The sequence below is a fragment of the Festucalex cinctus genome, chromosome 2 (genome assembly GCF_051991245.1).
Source record: "Festucalex cinctus isolate MCC-2025b chromosome 2, RoL_Fcin_1.0, whole genome shotgun sequence".
Lineage (NCBI taxonomy): Eukaryota > Metazoa > Chordata > Actinopteri > Syngnathiformes > Syngnathidae > Festucalex > Festucalex cinctus.
Genome location: NC_135412.1, coordinates 10691033 through 10703978, shown reverse-complemented (window position 1 = coordinate 10703978; position 12946 = coordinate 10691033). Strand labels below are relative to the sequence as shown.

General features: G+C 39.5%; 1 protein-coding gene across 1 annotated transcript; it reads left to right on the top strand.

The window, feature by feature from the left end:
• The first annotated feature begins 1320 nt into the window (after positions 1 to 1320).
• rnf41 (ring finger protein 41) lies at positions 1321 to 10023 on the top strand. The gene is made up of 7 exons (XM_077512791.1): positions 1321 to 1473; positions 2541 to 2614; positions 2714 to 2829; positions 4614 to 4885; positions 5027 to 5162; positions 6399 to 6502; positions 8412 to 10023. Exons 3-7 carry the CDS (start codon positions 2740 to 2742, stop codon positions 8764 to 8766), a joined length of 957 nt encoding a protein of 318 aa, XP_077368917.1. The 5' UTR covers positions 1321 to 1473; positions 2541 to 2614; positions 2714 to 2739; the 3' UTR covers positions 8767 to 10023.
• The last annotated feature ends 2923 nt before the right edge of the window (positions 10024 to 12946 follow it).

Sequence of the window (12946 nt, the reverse complement as noted above, 5' to 3'; positions counted from 1 at the left end):
TCTTTTACACAGAGATCCGCATAGTTGCATAAGAGGACATTTACACAAAACTCAGCGAAAAGGGATCTTGCCGCAACTGTCCGACATTGCAGAATTACCGATTTCATCCTTCTCCGTTGTGGGAAAAAAAAACGCCAGTCCAAGTCCCAGACGCTCAGCTGACTCATCAACTGTTCCCAACCACCTCTGGCAATAACATCAGCACGCTGTTCTGAGGAGTGACAAATAGCACTCTTCTATCTGGCAGGACCAGTCTGGGTTTGGCCAACACGATGCATCAGCATGTCTTGTGCTAACTAATGAAGTTTTGTTGCAAATAATGATTTGAGCTTCGTGAAAATTGTTTGGAGAAGACCTCGTTTTTTTGGCATATATGCCATAAAAAGGTGTGCTCGGATTAGTTTGGTGTGGAAGAACAAGACCTTCAAACATCTTTGGGATAAACTCGAATGGAACTGGAGCTCCTTGAATTAAAAAAAAAAAAAGTCACTTCTGATGTCATAAATAGGCAAAAGTTCCCCAAAGAAACAATCGTTTAGTTTAGTACAAGAATAATAAAGTTGCAAAGTGTTCTTCTTTCTCTGATATTATATTGTCACTTTAATGTGAGACAAAGGCAAGATGTCTGTGGTTGGAGCCTGACAGTTGCATGGAGCATGTTCATGTTTGTATAATTGACCTAGCCTAACTTGAAATAAGCAGACGCTTCTTCGAGCCATCAGGTTGTATTTGAATTGTCTCTCATGAGTCTTTCCTGCCTCGTCTCTTCTAAAGGGCTAACATTTTTCTCTTGGCATTGTCCTCATACTGTTCAACTTATTGATACAGTATTAGGGGTATGCATTGGTCAAATAAAATACAATTCGATATGTAACACGATGCATGGGGTGCAATTACAATTTAAGCAAGGTACATTTTTAAATTGTTTAGGATTCAATTTGGTTAACATTTAACATATTGGTTGCATTGTATTTATTTATTACAAATATCCTATTGCAGTGCGCAGATGGTACAATTAACCTGTGTATCCACTGTTTCCAATTAAACAACAGAAAACTAACGTCGTGTTCAACTAAACAGGTGTAAATTTCACAGTGAATTACTATATTGGTAATGCAAAATAGCCGTAGACAATGTGCCTTTGCTCAATAAAGGCTGGGAAACACTAGTTCATCCTTCTAAAAAAAAAAAAAAAAAAGTAATTAAAGTATTTGTTTTCATGTTTAATTGTAAAATGTTGATTTGGAACCACTGTTGGTGAAAAATTTCAACCTGGCTGCATCTAATGAGATTTTGGCCATTTGGCAGAACCTGCGTAGTGACGTCATAGCCCGTTGGCGTATGACTGACGCAGACGGCGTAGGATAGGATGTAGCAATGCACACAGTAGAACGAGTCTAAGCCCAAGCTAACAGTTACACGAGCCACAGTACACAGAAATCCTCGCCGGCAGCTGTTTTATTGAACCAGCAAGTAAGTCGTTCGTTTTGTTGCGATATTTTTGATCGAGTGCGTATCAGGGTAGGTAGCCATTTGTCGGCGCCTAGCTTGCTAATATTGTGGTTCGGACTGGTTAGCTCCGATGCTAATGTCCAGAGGAAAACAGCGACAGCATCGATGTTGCTAAGTGGTGCGCTAGCTAGCTTGCTACGTGTATGATGAGACGGACACATCCGCAACTACATTTTAAGGATGCGCGCGTTTAGTATAATTTGACGGCACATTGAGTGCAAATGCTGGGTAGGTTGCTAACTTTGAGCCACGGCTTGTTTTGGGGGGTTCGTGTGAGTGTAATTGGGGTGAAAAGACAGTGTCTGCTAAATGGGGGCACAGCATCACCTGCTTGCCTGTGTGGAAAACATGCTACATGGAAAAACGACAACAGAAAAACTAAAGTACGGAATTCATTGATATGTCTTTATTGAGATTTAAATCGTAGCTGACAATCACAGTGCACTGCATAGATATAGAAAACATTGCCACCCCACGTTTTAAGTAGCAATAATAAAAAAAAATAGACGACATAATGGGGTCCCTTTACGACGCAGTTCATCTCCTATGGCTGCGACGTATTTATTTGTACATAAATCAGATTACGACGTAACATACATAGCAACATTCTTATGCCACAAATTAGTTAATTTCACAACGTCTGTAACCTTGAAGTGTCAAATTTATATTAAAATATATGTGGATAAATCATGTTTATTGTGCCGTGCAAAAAAAATAAAATAAAGCTTGACTCCGCAAACAGACTCAGTTTATATAATTAAACAGAAACAACACAAAACAATAACAACAAGCTGGTTGTACACACCCTCTAATGAAAGGTTGAGCTTTTTGGCCGGAGTTCCAAAAGTTCGTTGGGTGGTTTCTGTGCAAAGTCATTTTATTCAAGAGCTTATGGTTCTTGGTGTGTCAAAGGGCATTTTAGTGTTTTCTGTTAAAGGTAATTATGTGGTGGTAGTGTTTCTGAAAAAGCCTGTAGCATGACAGATGTTTGTGAGTTTGTACTCTTTATTTTATTTTTATTTTTGCAGAGTCGTCGTGCTGGTCAAAAGGTCTTGTCCAGTCACCAGCTGGATGGAAGTACCCCAGAGTGTTAGTGAGTGAGGTAGCATCTGTTATTTTTATATTTGCTTTCTTTTTTTCTCTGAAGTTGCCTAAAAAAAAAAGAAAAGAAAAAAAAGACACTTTCCGTGTTCCATCATAGGAGGTGTTCGGTGCCAGTGATGCACCATGGGCTACGACGTGACGAGGTTCCAAGGGGAGGTGGATGAAGACCTACTGTGTCCGATATGTAGCGGAGTTCTTGAAGAACCAGTGCAGGTAAGTCACCCCTTACATTTACATGCAGTTTAGTGGAGCTGTATATCGACTAGGACTGTGTTTGCAATACAAGTGACACACATTCCGATTTTTGTTTCAAGCACAAGATGTCAACTAAGTCACATGTGGCGTTTCGTATTTTGTATTATTTATTTTTAATTGTTTATATTTGTGGTGGCAATGTTGACACATAGTTGTTTTGTTTCAGGTGTTCAGTAAATGTAAACACAGTCAATATTGTTGTTTAGTCTGAAAAACTCTTCTTGACATAAAGCACCCAAATTAAAGCGGGTATGTTGGTAGCCGAGTTTGACACCTTCTGCCACCAGACGATGTATTATTATGCAGCCGCAAAACTAGTTCTTGCGTAGTTTGGAACCTCAAATACCCCAATCCCCCCCTCCCCACACAGCTACAATATAAGCATTTGATGTTTGTTTATCAATACTGTATTTTAACAGACAGCAATCTGTAGGGTTGTGCTAAAAAAAAAAAAGGCGATACTGCAATACATCGTTACGGGCCTCATTACAATGCACGTATCAGTAAACCGGCGTCAAAATAAATATTGCTCATTCATTTTAAATCGGCAGTTAAAGCAAGGTTTCATGCGCAGGAACAGCAGCTTCTGAAGTTGTACTCATGGACAAAGAAGCAGGTGCGGTTGGGGAGCAGAGTGCATTGTACTTAACAAGCAGCGTCTGAAGTTAATTGGCTTTAATTAGTACACTTGTCCCATGAGCAGAGAGGAGTGGGGTAGCAGAAGGGAGTTTAGTTTGCATTGTAGCCTAATTATTATTATTTTATTTTATTTTTTTTTATTAAAGTGAATGTGAAGTCTATTTTAAAAATATACCATAAATGATTGGATACTGTCTTGCTAAGAAAAATTAAAACAGAGGAAGAATATCAACATTTATTTACTTATAAACTTAACATGGTACATGTTTCTAAATGTGCCAATTTTTCTATATTTTGTTTTCAAAACAAAATAGAATGTTACATGAAAAAAATGTTATTTCCCCAAATATTTCAAACAAGCATATTTTAGACCTGTAATGTTAATACTTTAATATTTTTACTCATATCGTCCCATGCCTATTTATAAAGTTTCCCAGTGTGTCTGTCAAAAGTGCTCCTTGCTCTGCAGTGCATGCACATTTCGACCAGGCATGCCGCTTGGTGGTAAACCAGAAGAGCTGCTAACAAAAACAGTTTTGCCATCCAGCATAATAAACATATCATCTATGTATAGGCCTACATATGACTGTTATAACAAAAATGCAATTAATGTAAAATATTGGGATATATATCGCCTTGAAGATCATGTATTGGGGATATATATCGTATCGTGACCCCTGTATCGCCATATGTATCGTCTCGTGACCCCTGTACCTGTATCACGATACCCAGCCCTGGCAATCTGATACATCACTCGAGGTATTTTGTCCCTCCCGACTCCCCAATGGATTCTGTGCACGCACCATTTCCACATTATGGTGACATTGTGACATTGACAGCATCAGACTCTTCAAAACATACTCAGTCTGCTGAAATTAGGTCAAGTTACTGTAAATGATGTACAGCATATCTAATTGCTTCAAACTGTTGGCCAAATGATTGATGCACCATACCTGATTTAATGGGCCAAATCCGAACCATGATCTGGCTGTAAATCTATGGGGAAAAAACCACGCCTCGTAGCCCCGACACGTCTTGTAACGTCCCTTGTGTGGTATGGTACTATATTATGTAACATTTTGACCTCCATGCTCTCATTTCAGGCCCCACACTGTGAGCACGCCTTCTGCAATGCCTGCATCACGCAGTGGTTCGCCCAGCAGCAGATTTGTCCCGTGGACCGCACGGTGGTGACGCTGGCCCACCTGCGGCCCGTGCCCCGCATCATGCGCAACATGCTGTCCAAGCTGCAGATCAGCTGCGACAACGCCAGCTTCGGCTGCACGGCCACGCTTCGACTGGACCAGCTGCAGTCGCACCTCAAGGACTGCGAGCACAACCCCAAAAGGCCCGTCAACTGTGAGGAGGGATGCGGGTGAGTGGCTGGCGCTCTCTTCTACTGATCAACTCCTTGATCACTTGAATCATCTTTGTGAACAGTTAGTTAGCTGTAGATGTGTTAGTTTTCTCGTGGATGAGAATAGGCAGTAACTAATCTTCCTTCTCCCACCGGCAGCTTGGAGATGCCCAAAGATGAGCTGCCCAACCATAACTGCATCAAACACTTGCGAAGTGTCGTCCAGCAGCAGCAGAGCAAAATTTCTGATTTGGAGAAAACTGTGGCTGAACATAAACACCAGCTGGGCGAACAAGTAAGTGCATATGTGAGTGTGGCTCAGTCTTGTCTTTCCTATTGCAAGCACTTGGCAATTTATTTTTATGAGAAAGAGTGTAGTAGCAGTAAGTTTGGTACCTCATTCTGTGTGTCTCTGACAGATAAATTGAGATTATTTACGTTCCTGTTGTTTGCATTAATTTCCAGACATAACTACATTTTTTAACGTTCCTTTCACGCAACACTATTTAATTTTACTTTTATTAGTTTTATTAGATGCAGTTGTTATCTCCCTCCTCAATGTCTTAATGTGTTTGAAATTCACTGTGTACATGTAAATATTTCTATTTATAATATAAAGATGATTTACAACGAACCCGTTAGATCACGCTTCACCTTCGTTGTTTTGTTTATGGGTCTTCACAGTACTTTGTTCATGATGTTCATGTGTGCATGTCCGAATTTCTAGTTGTGTTTGTTAGTGTAGTACCGCATAATTGTAGTGTAACAAGCCGGAGAACCCTGCGTTCCATTAACATGCAACATAATAGAAGAAGAAAAGGAGCTGCATAGAAGGTCCCCCAGTAAACGGCAGTAATATTTGTTGTTCCTACAGAGCAGAGAGAATAAATGCCTGTGAGTAATGTCATATGCTCTGTTTATACCATACTTACAATGTGTTGTGTTCTGAAGTAGCAGTTGTTTGTTTAGAATTACTGTGACGTTAATGCTAGTTTCCGTTAGGCAGTCTATGGCGTTTTGCAATATATGTTAGCATTAAGATAGCAGACTTTTGTTATTGTGCGGTTCGGTTGAAGAGTTTTGCTTTTAAAAGTACTTTGTTTTATATGTCACCTTTACAATAAACTTCAACAGGAGGAACAAATAAATAAACCTGAAGCAAGCATGCGTCGCCTGCAATTTGGAGAAGTGTGTGAGGGGTAGTCTTATTTTCCTTTCCACAAAGTGATGCGATCATAATCTCTCCCATTTCTTGACAGGGAAAGTGTGAGAATAGGTCCAAAGGAATAGTGAAAAGTGATGAAATCATGTGGTAGGGGTAGAACTATACAGTATATATTTAAAAAGTTTCTTCTCTATTGCCGAATGTCACACATCACAGGTGGGTGTGGAACATATCCCCTATGATAAACGATGGTTCACTGTGGATGTCTTCAAAATATTAGTGGTTTTTGTTTTAACAAGTGGGTTGTCACTTAATGGCCGAATGTTCAAAGGGTTTGTGTAACTCACTGACACTCTCGCACTCTAGAAACGAGACATTCAGCTGCTCAAAGCGTATATGCGAGCCATCCGCAGCGCTAACCCCAACCTACAAAACCTGGAGGAGACCATCGAGTACAACGAGATCTTGGAGTGAGTCCCTTCTTCTTCTTTGCTGCCACTCACGACCTCAAACTTAAGGCCTCAGTATGCTTCTGCGAGAGGCTCGCGTCGAGGCGTCACGTTGGAGCTCCGCTCGTGCGTTTGCCTTCCGACTTGTGCGCAATACACATCGGTGTCTGCTGGAGTTTCACACCAAGTCCCGCTGTCGCTATGGCTGGGCCGCCACAGAGTGGCGATTCCTCTGCATTTTATGACGGATTCAGGAAGTTCAATTTAATTCAGAAACACGAAACAAAGCCGGGGGGAGAGTAAGTTCATCACCGTGGCAATTAATTATTGCCAATTTGCACCGGTGTCGGCCGTAAACTCGCCAAAACACAACAGCCGTGCGCTTAGCGAACACAGTTTTTTATTTTTTTTATTGTTGTTTTCCGCCTCTCGTCCCAGGCACATATCCACATGCACAGCCGTCGTCTCCGAGCAGGATGTCGATTTGCGCCGCCAGTTGCCTTCACGGAAACTATCTGGGCGGGGGGCGGGGAGAGAGAGAGAAAAAAAAAGAAAAAACGCCATCGAACGGACCAATCAGAAGCGAGCGACGCCCCGCCATCGACGTACGTCCAACGATTGGCGACGTGTGCACGTCGGCCGGCCACGAGCGACGCAGCACTTAAAATTCATGGCTCGCGTCGATCATGTGATCGACGGCGCTCATCGACGCGAGAGCAAACGTGGAGGCATAAATTAGGCTTTACAAAGAGTTTGAAGCCTCATAGGGTTGGACGATTAATTGAAATTTTATCGCAATTTTGATTTGGCTTCTCTCTATCTCTAAAACGTAGTGTTTCCAAATTCCCTACGTTGTGAAAGTACCCTGAATGCACCATGTTGCTTCTAGCAAGCCCGGAGCAATTGAATGCGATTCTGCCGTCCCTAAGCGTCCTTTTAAGCTATTTCATGACACCCCAGTTGGAGACAATTGTAAAACTAAACACACAACAAAATGAATTACATCGACTGTATATTTAAATAAAAAACATGTTTCCTTTTTAAAACATCGCTAGCCTAGCGCAAATGCTAATGGAAGATCCCATTTAAATGCTAATGGGAAATTAGCATCAACTTCGGGAGTGTTATGCCTTAAAATAATGAATATACACATACACACACAAATGCCGTGGAAACAGATACCCACAGGTAAGATAACACTATTTAAAGGCACAAATTCTTCCCAATATGTGAAAAACGAGTTATTTTAATAGAATTCAATCGCAAATTTCTTCTGTTCCCATGTACACCATGGATGTATGGCACCACACTGCCCCTAAGAGGCCAAAATGAGCAGTAACACCCAGTATTTGTTTTCAATTGCTGTTTTTGTGGACTGTATATTCTTATTTTAAACTCTTACTAATTTAATTTCTCTTTTAAGTCATATTCTTTTTAAAGCTGAGTTTTCAAGGATTCTAGAAAATTTACATTTCCAAAATTCAAGGGTACACATATCAAAGTATTTCATGGCAACACATTTCCACATGACATAGCACCAATACAAACCCCGAGGGTAATGTAATGCTTAAGTTTGGAAATGAAGAATGAAAATGTAAGAGGCTTAAATTTCACATGATAGTTACAAGGTTATTGTATACTTGCTTCACAATAGAGCTCAAGAATAAAGTGTTAGTGTAGTTAGTTGACTTTTTACTAGTTGAAAAAATATTAAGTTTTAAAATCAGTGAATAATCATTTTTATTAATTGTGATGTCAACCTCAATCAAAATAATCATGCTTATTATTTGTACTTTATGGGGACGTCTTAATTGCCCCTTCTTCACATAGAAGACATCTGTAAACTGTCAGACAAATGCATTGTATCAAGAGAGCAACACTGATAAGCAGCAAGCAGGTATTTGAAACTATTGGCAATATTATTTTTTAGGTGGGTAAACTCCATGCAGCCCGCCAGGGTGACCCGCTGGGGTGGCATGATCTCTACGCCCGACGCCGTGCTGCAGGCCGTCATCAAGCGCTCGCTCATCGACAGTGGCTGCCCGCTCTCCATCGTCAACGACCTGATCGAGAACGCCCACGAGCGCAATTGGCCACAGGGCCTGGCCTCGCTGGAGACGCGGCAGATGAACCGGCGCTACTACGAGAACTACGTGGCCAAGCGCATCCCGGGCAAGCAGGCGGTGGTGGTGATGGCCTGCGAGAACCAGCACATGGGGGAGGACATGATCCTGGAGCCAGGCCTGGTCATGATCTTTGCGCACGGCGTGGAGGAGATCCTATAAATTGCACTGCGGCCAAGAAAACCGGCTTATTTAAGAGAAAGGAAAAAAAAATAAACAAACACAAATGAACTGTTGATGCCTATGCCTTAAAGGAAGGACAAAGATGTTATCATCCTGGCAAGTAGCGCTAACAATATGACTGATCTGATCAAACAGTGAGTTGTGACGTTTACATCGTTTCTATTTAGTGCATTATATGTTCTGATTGTTCTGCTACTCGCATTGTAAAGTGAAAAACTTTTGAAACGTTGGTTCATTCCAGGAGGGACTTTGTGCAGCAGACGTTTGCCACGAACTCGGAACCTTCTCTGGCATAAAGTGAACCAACATGACACAAAAATTTTTATTTTCCACATTATTTGAGCTGTTTGAGTCCATTGTTAGGCAACACACTACAGACTTGGCTCACTAACAAGCTACTCGCGTCTTTAATTGCGTGCGTGCGTGCGTGCGTGCGTGCGTACACCGCCGTCCAGTTCACTACTGGATTATGACCACATTATTGTCAATTATATCAACGGAGATCATGTAAATGATTGTAAATACAAATACTATATTGACTCAGATGTCATTATCTTTCTTCTCCTGCGTGTTTTTCTTTTTCCATTTAAAGTTTGCTTCTTTTTTTTTTTTTTTTTTGACACATTTTTTGTCTTTAACAGTTGTTTCTTGGCTTTAAGATAATTATATTGCGCTGTGAATATTCCACCAAGATGTCCTATTCCCGTTGTCCACAAATGTTCTGTGCCATTTTGTTTTATTTATTTTGATGCCTTTTACATACGCACACAAAGCTTGAAGGTGGAATTTGCCTTTTTCGGTGCATTTGAAGTTTGTTGCGGAAACAAAACGTTTCGTGTTTTCTGTTGCCTTTTGTTGGTAGGTTGGGTCCAGATGTGAAGTGATGTGTTCAAGTTCAAGTTTAACATACGGGATTTATGTGATGACCACAATGGTTGCCTTGATTCAGTGCGTTCTTTATGTTGTCCAAGTGTAGATTGCATTCAGCAAGCATCTCGTGAACGAGTGGTCACAGCGTGGAGATTGTAAAACATTAGTGAAGTCGCGCTGGTGGCTTTTCAAAAGTCTCGCCATCTTCCCTCATAACTGTACTGAGACAAATATGACCCACAAAAGCAGTAAAAGCAACTTTGTATTGTATTCTTTTGCTACTTGTATTCTCTTTGGTAATGCGTTTCATTTGTTCTGTGTTGTTGTATCACGTTGTACAGACAAATGAATAAAATGTCAGAAGTATTTTGTCTGTGGGATAACTGGAACTTAAGCATTTAAGTGCCCCAAGGTTTTACAATGTTTTTTTTGTGTTTTTTTTTTTTTTTTACAACAGCTGCTTCTTGGTTACTGAGCCAAGGGCTTCCAGTTGTATGCACACTTCTGAATTAAATGTGTTCAAATTAGATTGGGGTAAATCATCTCATTGCTCCTCTAGCTTGTCGCTGCGAATGTTATGGTTTGATACCGTGCCAAATAATGCATGTACCATTTGTAGATAATGCTGTCCTGGCTGCACAATAAGTACAGTACGTACAATATGGATAGGTCAACACAATATTATGCCTCTAAACTCTAAAGAGGATTTTTTTTATTATTATTATTATTTGTGTGAGTATGTGTGTGTGACAGTTATTCTACAAGAAGGCACTGTCAACAAATGATGCTAAAAAAAAATATATATACTGCACCAGCAGTAAAATCTTGTAAATACAATACATAGTGACATTAAATATACATTTTTTAAAAATGTTAAGTAATTGGTAACGTTGTAACTAAACATTTTCATCATGCTTATTTTAACTTTTTTTTTTTTTTTTTTAACCAAAGAAATGTCTGGCCCATCTGTGTGTTTTAAAAAATTAAATACTGTATAGCCCTTTGAGCACAAATATTTAACCACTCCAGCGGAACACAATTTTGATCAATTTTTAACTCCATTGTTTGATTTTAGTTTGTTTTACGCTTGCACACTCGGTGTGCGGGATGGTTTGGGAATAAGAGAAAATTAGAGGTCAAGCATCGTCCCAGAGCGGATATATTGTACGGTTTCCACTGTACTGTATATAGCAAATGCAATTCCTTTTTTAACCACACCATGTCATCGGGAGCCTTTCGGGAGCGCTCTCGGCCCAGGGCACTTTCCAACGTTATATAAAAGCTCAAATCAGGGCAGCGATGATTTCAAACCGCGGCTCACTGGGGTCAAGCCGAAGGAAAGTTTTAACCACTAAACCATGTCACGAGGTCCGAGGCTTGCCTCTCGTCTTTCGACCCGAGTGACCGCGCTTTTTTGTCTGACACCCACATGTTTTCCATCGCTATTATCCTCTGCAGCTTGCCCCATCCTCATTGTGCCGTCTAATCCGTCTCCATTGTGGCCACTGGAATGTGAAATCGTGCTTCCCCAAACACTGTGGCTCTATTATTGTCAACACACCTCATTACGGGATGTGGTGACTGTGGCTACATGCTCAATGTGCACTATTTAGTGAATGCTGGCCTCAGTCACTCATGTTCAGTGCTTGCACAACGGCAAGGCAGATTCATAGAAAACCAAAAGGTAGGTTACCGTATGATATTGTTAAATATGGTAACCTACGTACTTATAACCACTGTATTTTACCATAACAGTTTGAGTCATATGGTTTAAAACAGTCACCGTTAAGCCGTGACTCTTTAAGCATCTTCTCTATGGGAACGTCAATATTGCTGCTATTGTGTTGCATTCCTTTTACAAAGCTAATAACAATGATTGTGTCTTTATTAGTAATACCTAAATGTTGAGTGTGACTTTTGACCTATAGCCTAGCCTGCTAGCAGTACAAGTACCGGTAAGTAGCCACTAGCTAGTAAGTAGCCCTTGACTGTAGTGTACTGTGAGAGATCATCAGGTAGGCCAGCAGAAATGATGCAGTTTCACTTACTGTAATCTGAAATTATGTTTTAATTCCATAAAAAAAAAACTAAAAAAAAAACGACGTTATTAATGACTTTATTTAATATATATTTAATTATTTAATTTTCTTTGTGACTATGTCTCCTGGATGTTTTTATAAAGTACACTCTAATTAAGTGGTCTTTATAAAGTACAGTCTAATGAAGTGTTGTAAAAACAAAACAAAAACTTTTTTGAGGGGGTGTTAGCTGGATCAGGTGAATTGCATTTTCATTCATTTCATCATCATCATTTTCATTTATTTCAGGCAATAGCGTACAGTTGAACACAAGCGCAACAAGTCATCCTGTAGTTTCATAATATGAACAGAAAAAAATAAGAGAAAAAAAAATAAAGAGAAAAGAGGGGAAAAAAATTCTGATTTTGCCTGAAAGTCAAGGGAGTGAGGAGAAGAAATCTTATTTAATCCCACCCCCGACTCTAATCTATAAAAACACAAATATACATACACCATTAACTGAATTATTAAGTGCTAATAATGGTGATATTATTATAGGTAACAGATATCACATTCTTATGGTTCATACCAACAATAGTAATACATTATATATTCCAAGAATAAGACATAAACATACATATCAACTTTAGTAATGGAAAATAACAACAGTAGTAGCAGCAAGGACACGTTGCACCAAGTATTTATAAATTCAACATCTTCTGATATATTGTGACCAAACCATGTTTTTAGATAACATTTTAAATCAGAAAATATTTTGGGATTGCTTATGTTGAGTACCCAGACTGTTCCAATATTTCACACCACATACTGACACACAAAAATGTTTGTGATGTATTATAAATTCTGCGTATCTTCTCAAATTATGAACTAACTCTTTTAGTTTAAATAACTGTTGCAGATTAATTGGCAATAATTTATTAAATGCTTTGTAGATGATTATCAAAGTATTACATTTAACTAGACCTTTAAATTTGAGTAATTTTGACTGAGTAAAAAGATTGTGTGTATGTTCAAGAAATCCACCTTTGCGTATGATCCGCAAAGCACGTTTTTGTAATATGAGATTTTATTTTTTGTGTATGTGATAAGAGCATTCCAAGACAATTTATTATCAATTATAGCACCTAAGAATTTAATCTCACCTACATTATTTATTAGGACATCGTCTATAGTTATCTGTGATTCGAAATTTGTTCTAGAATTACTAAAGATTGTTTTAATTTGATCTAAATTTAACGATAATTTATTCG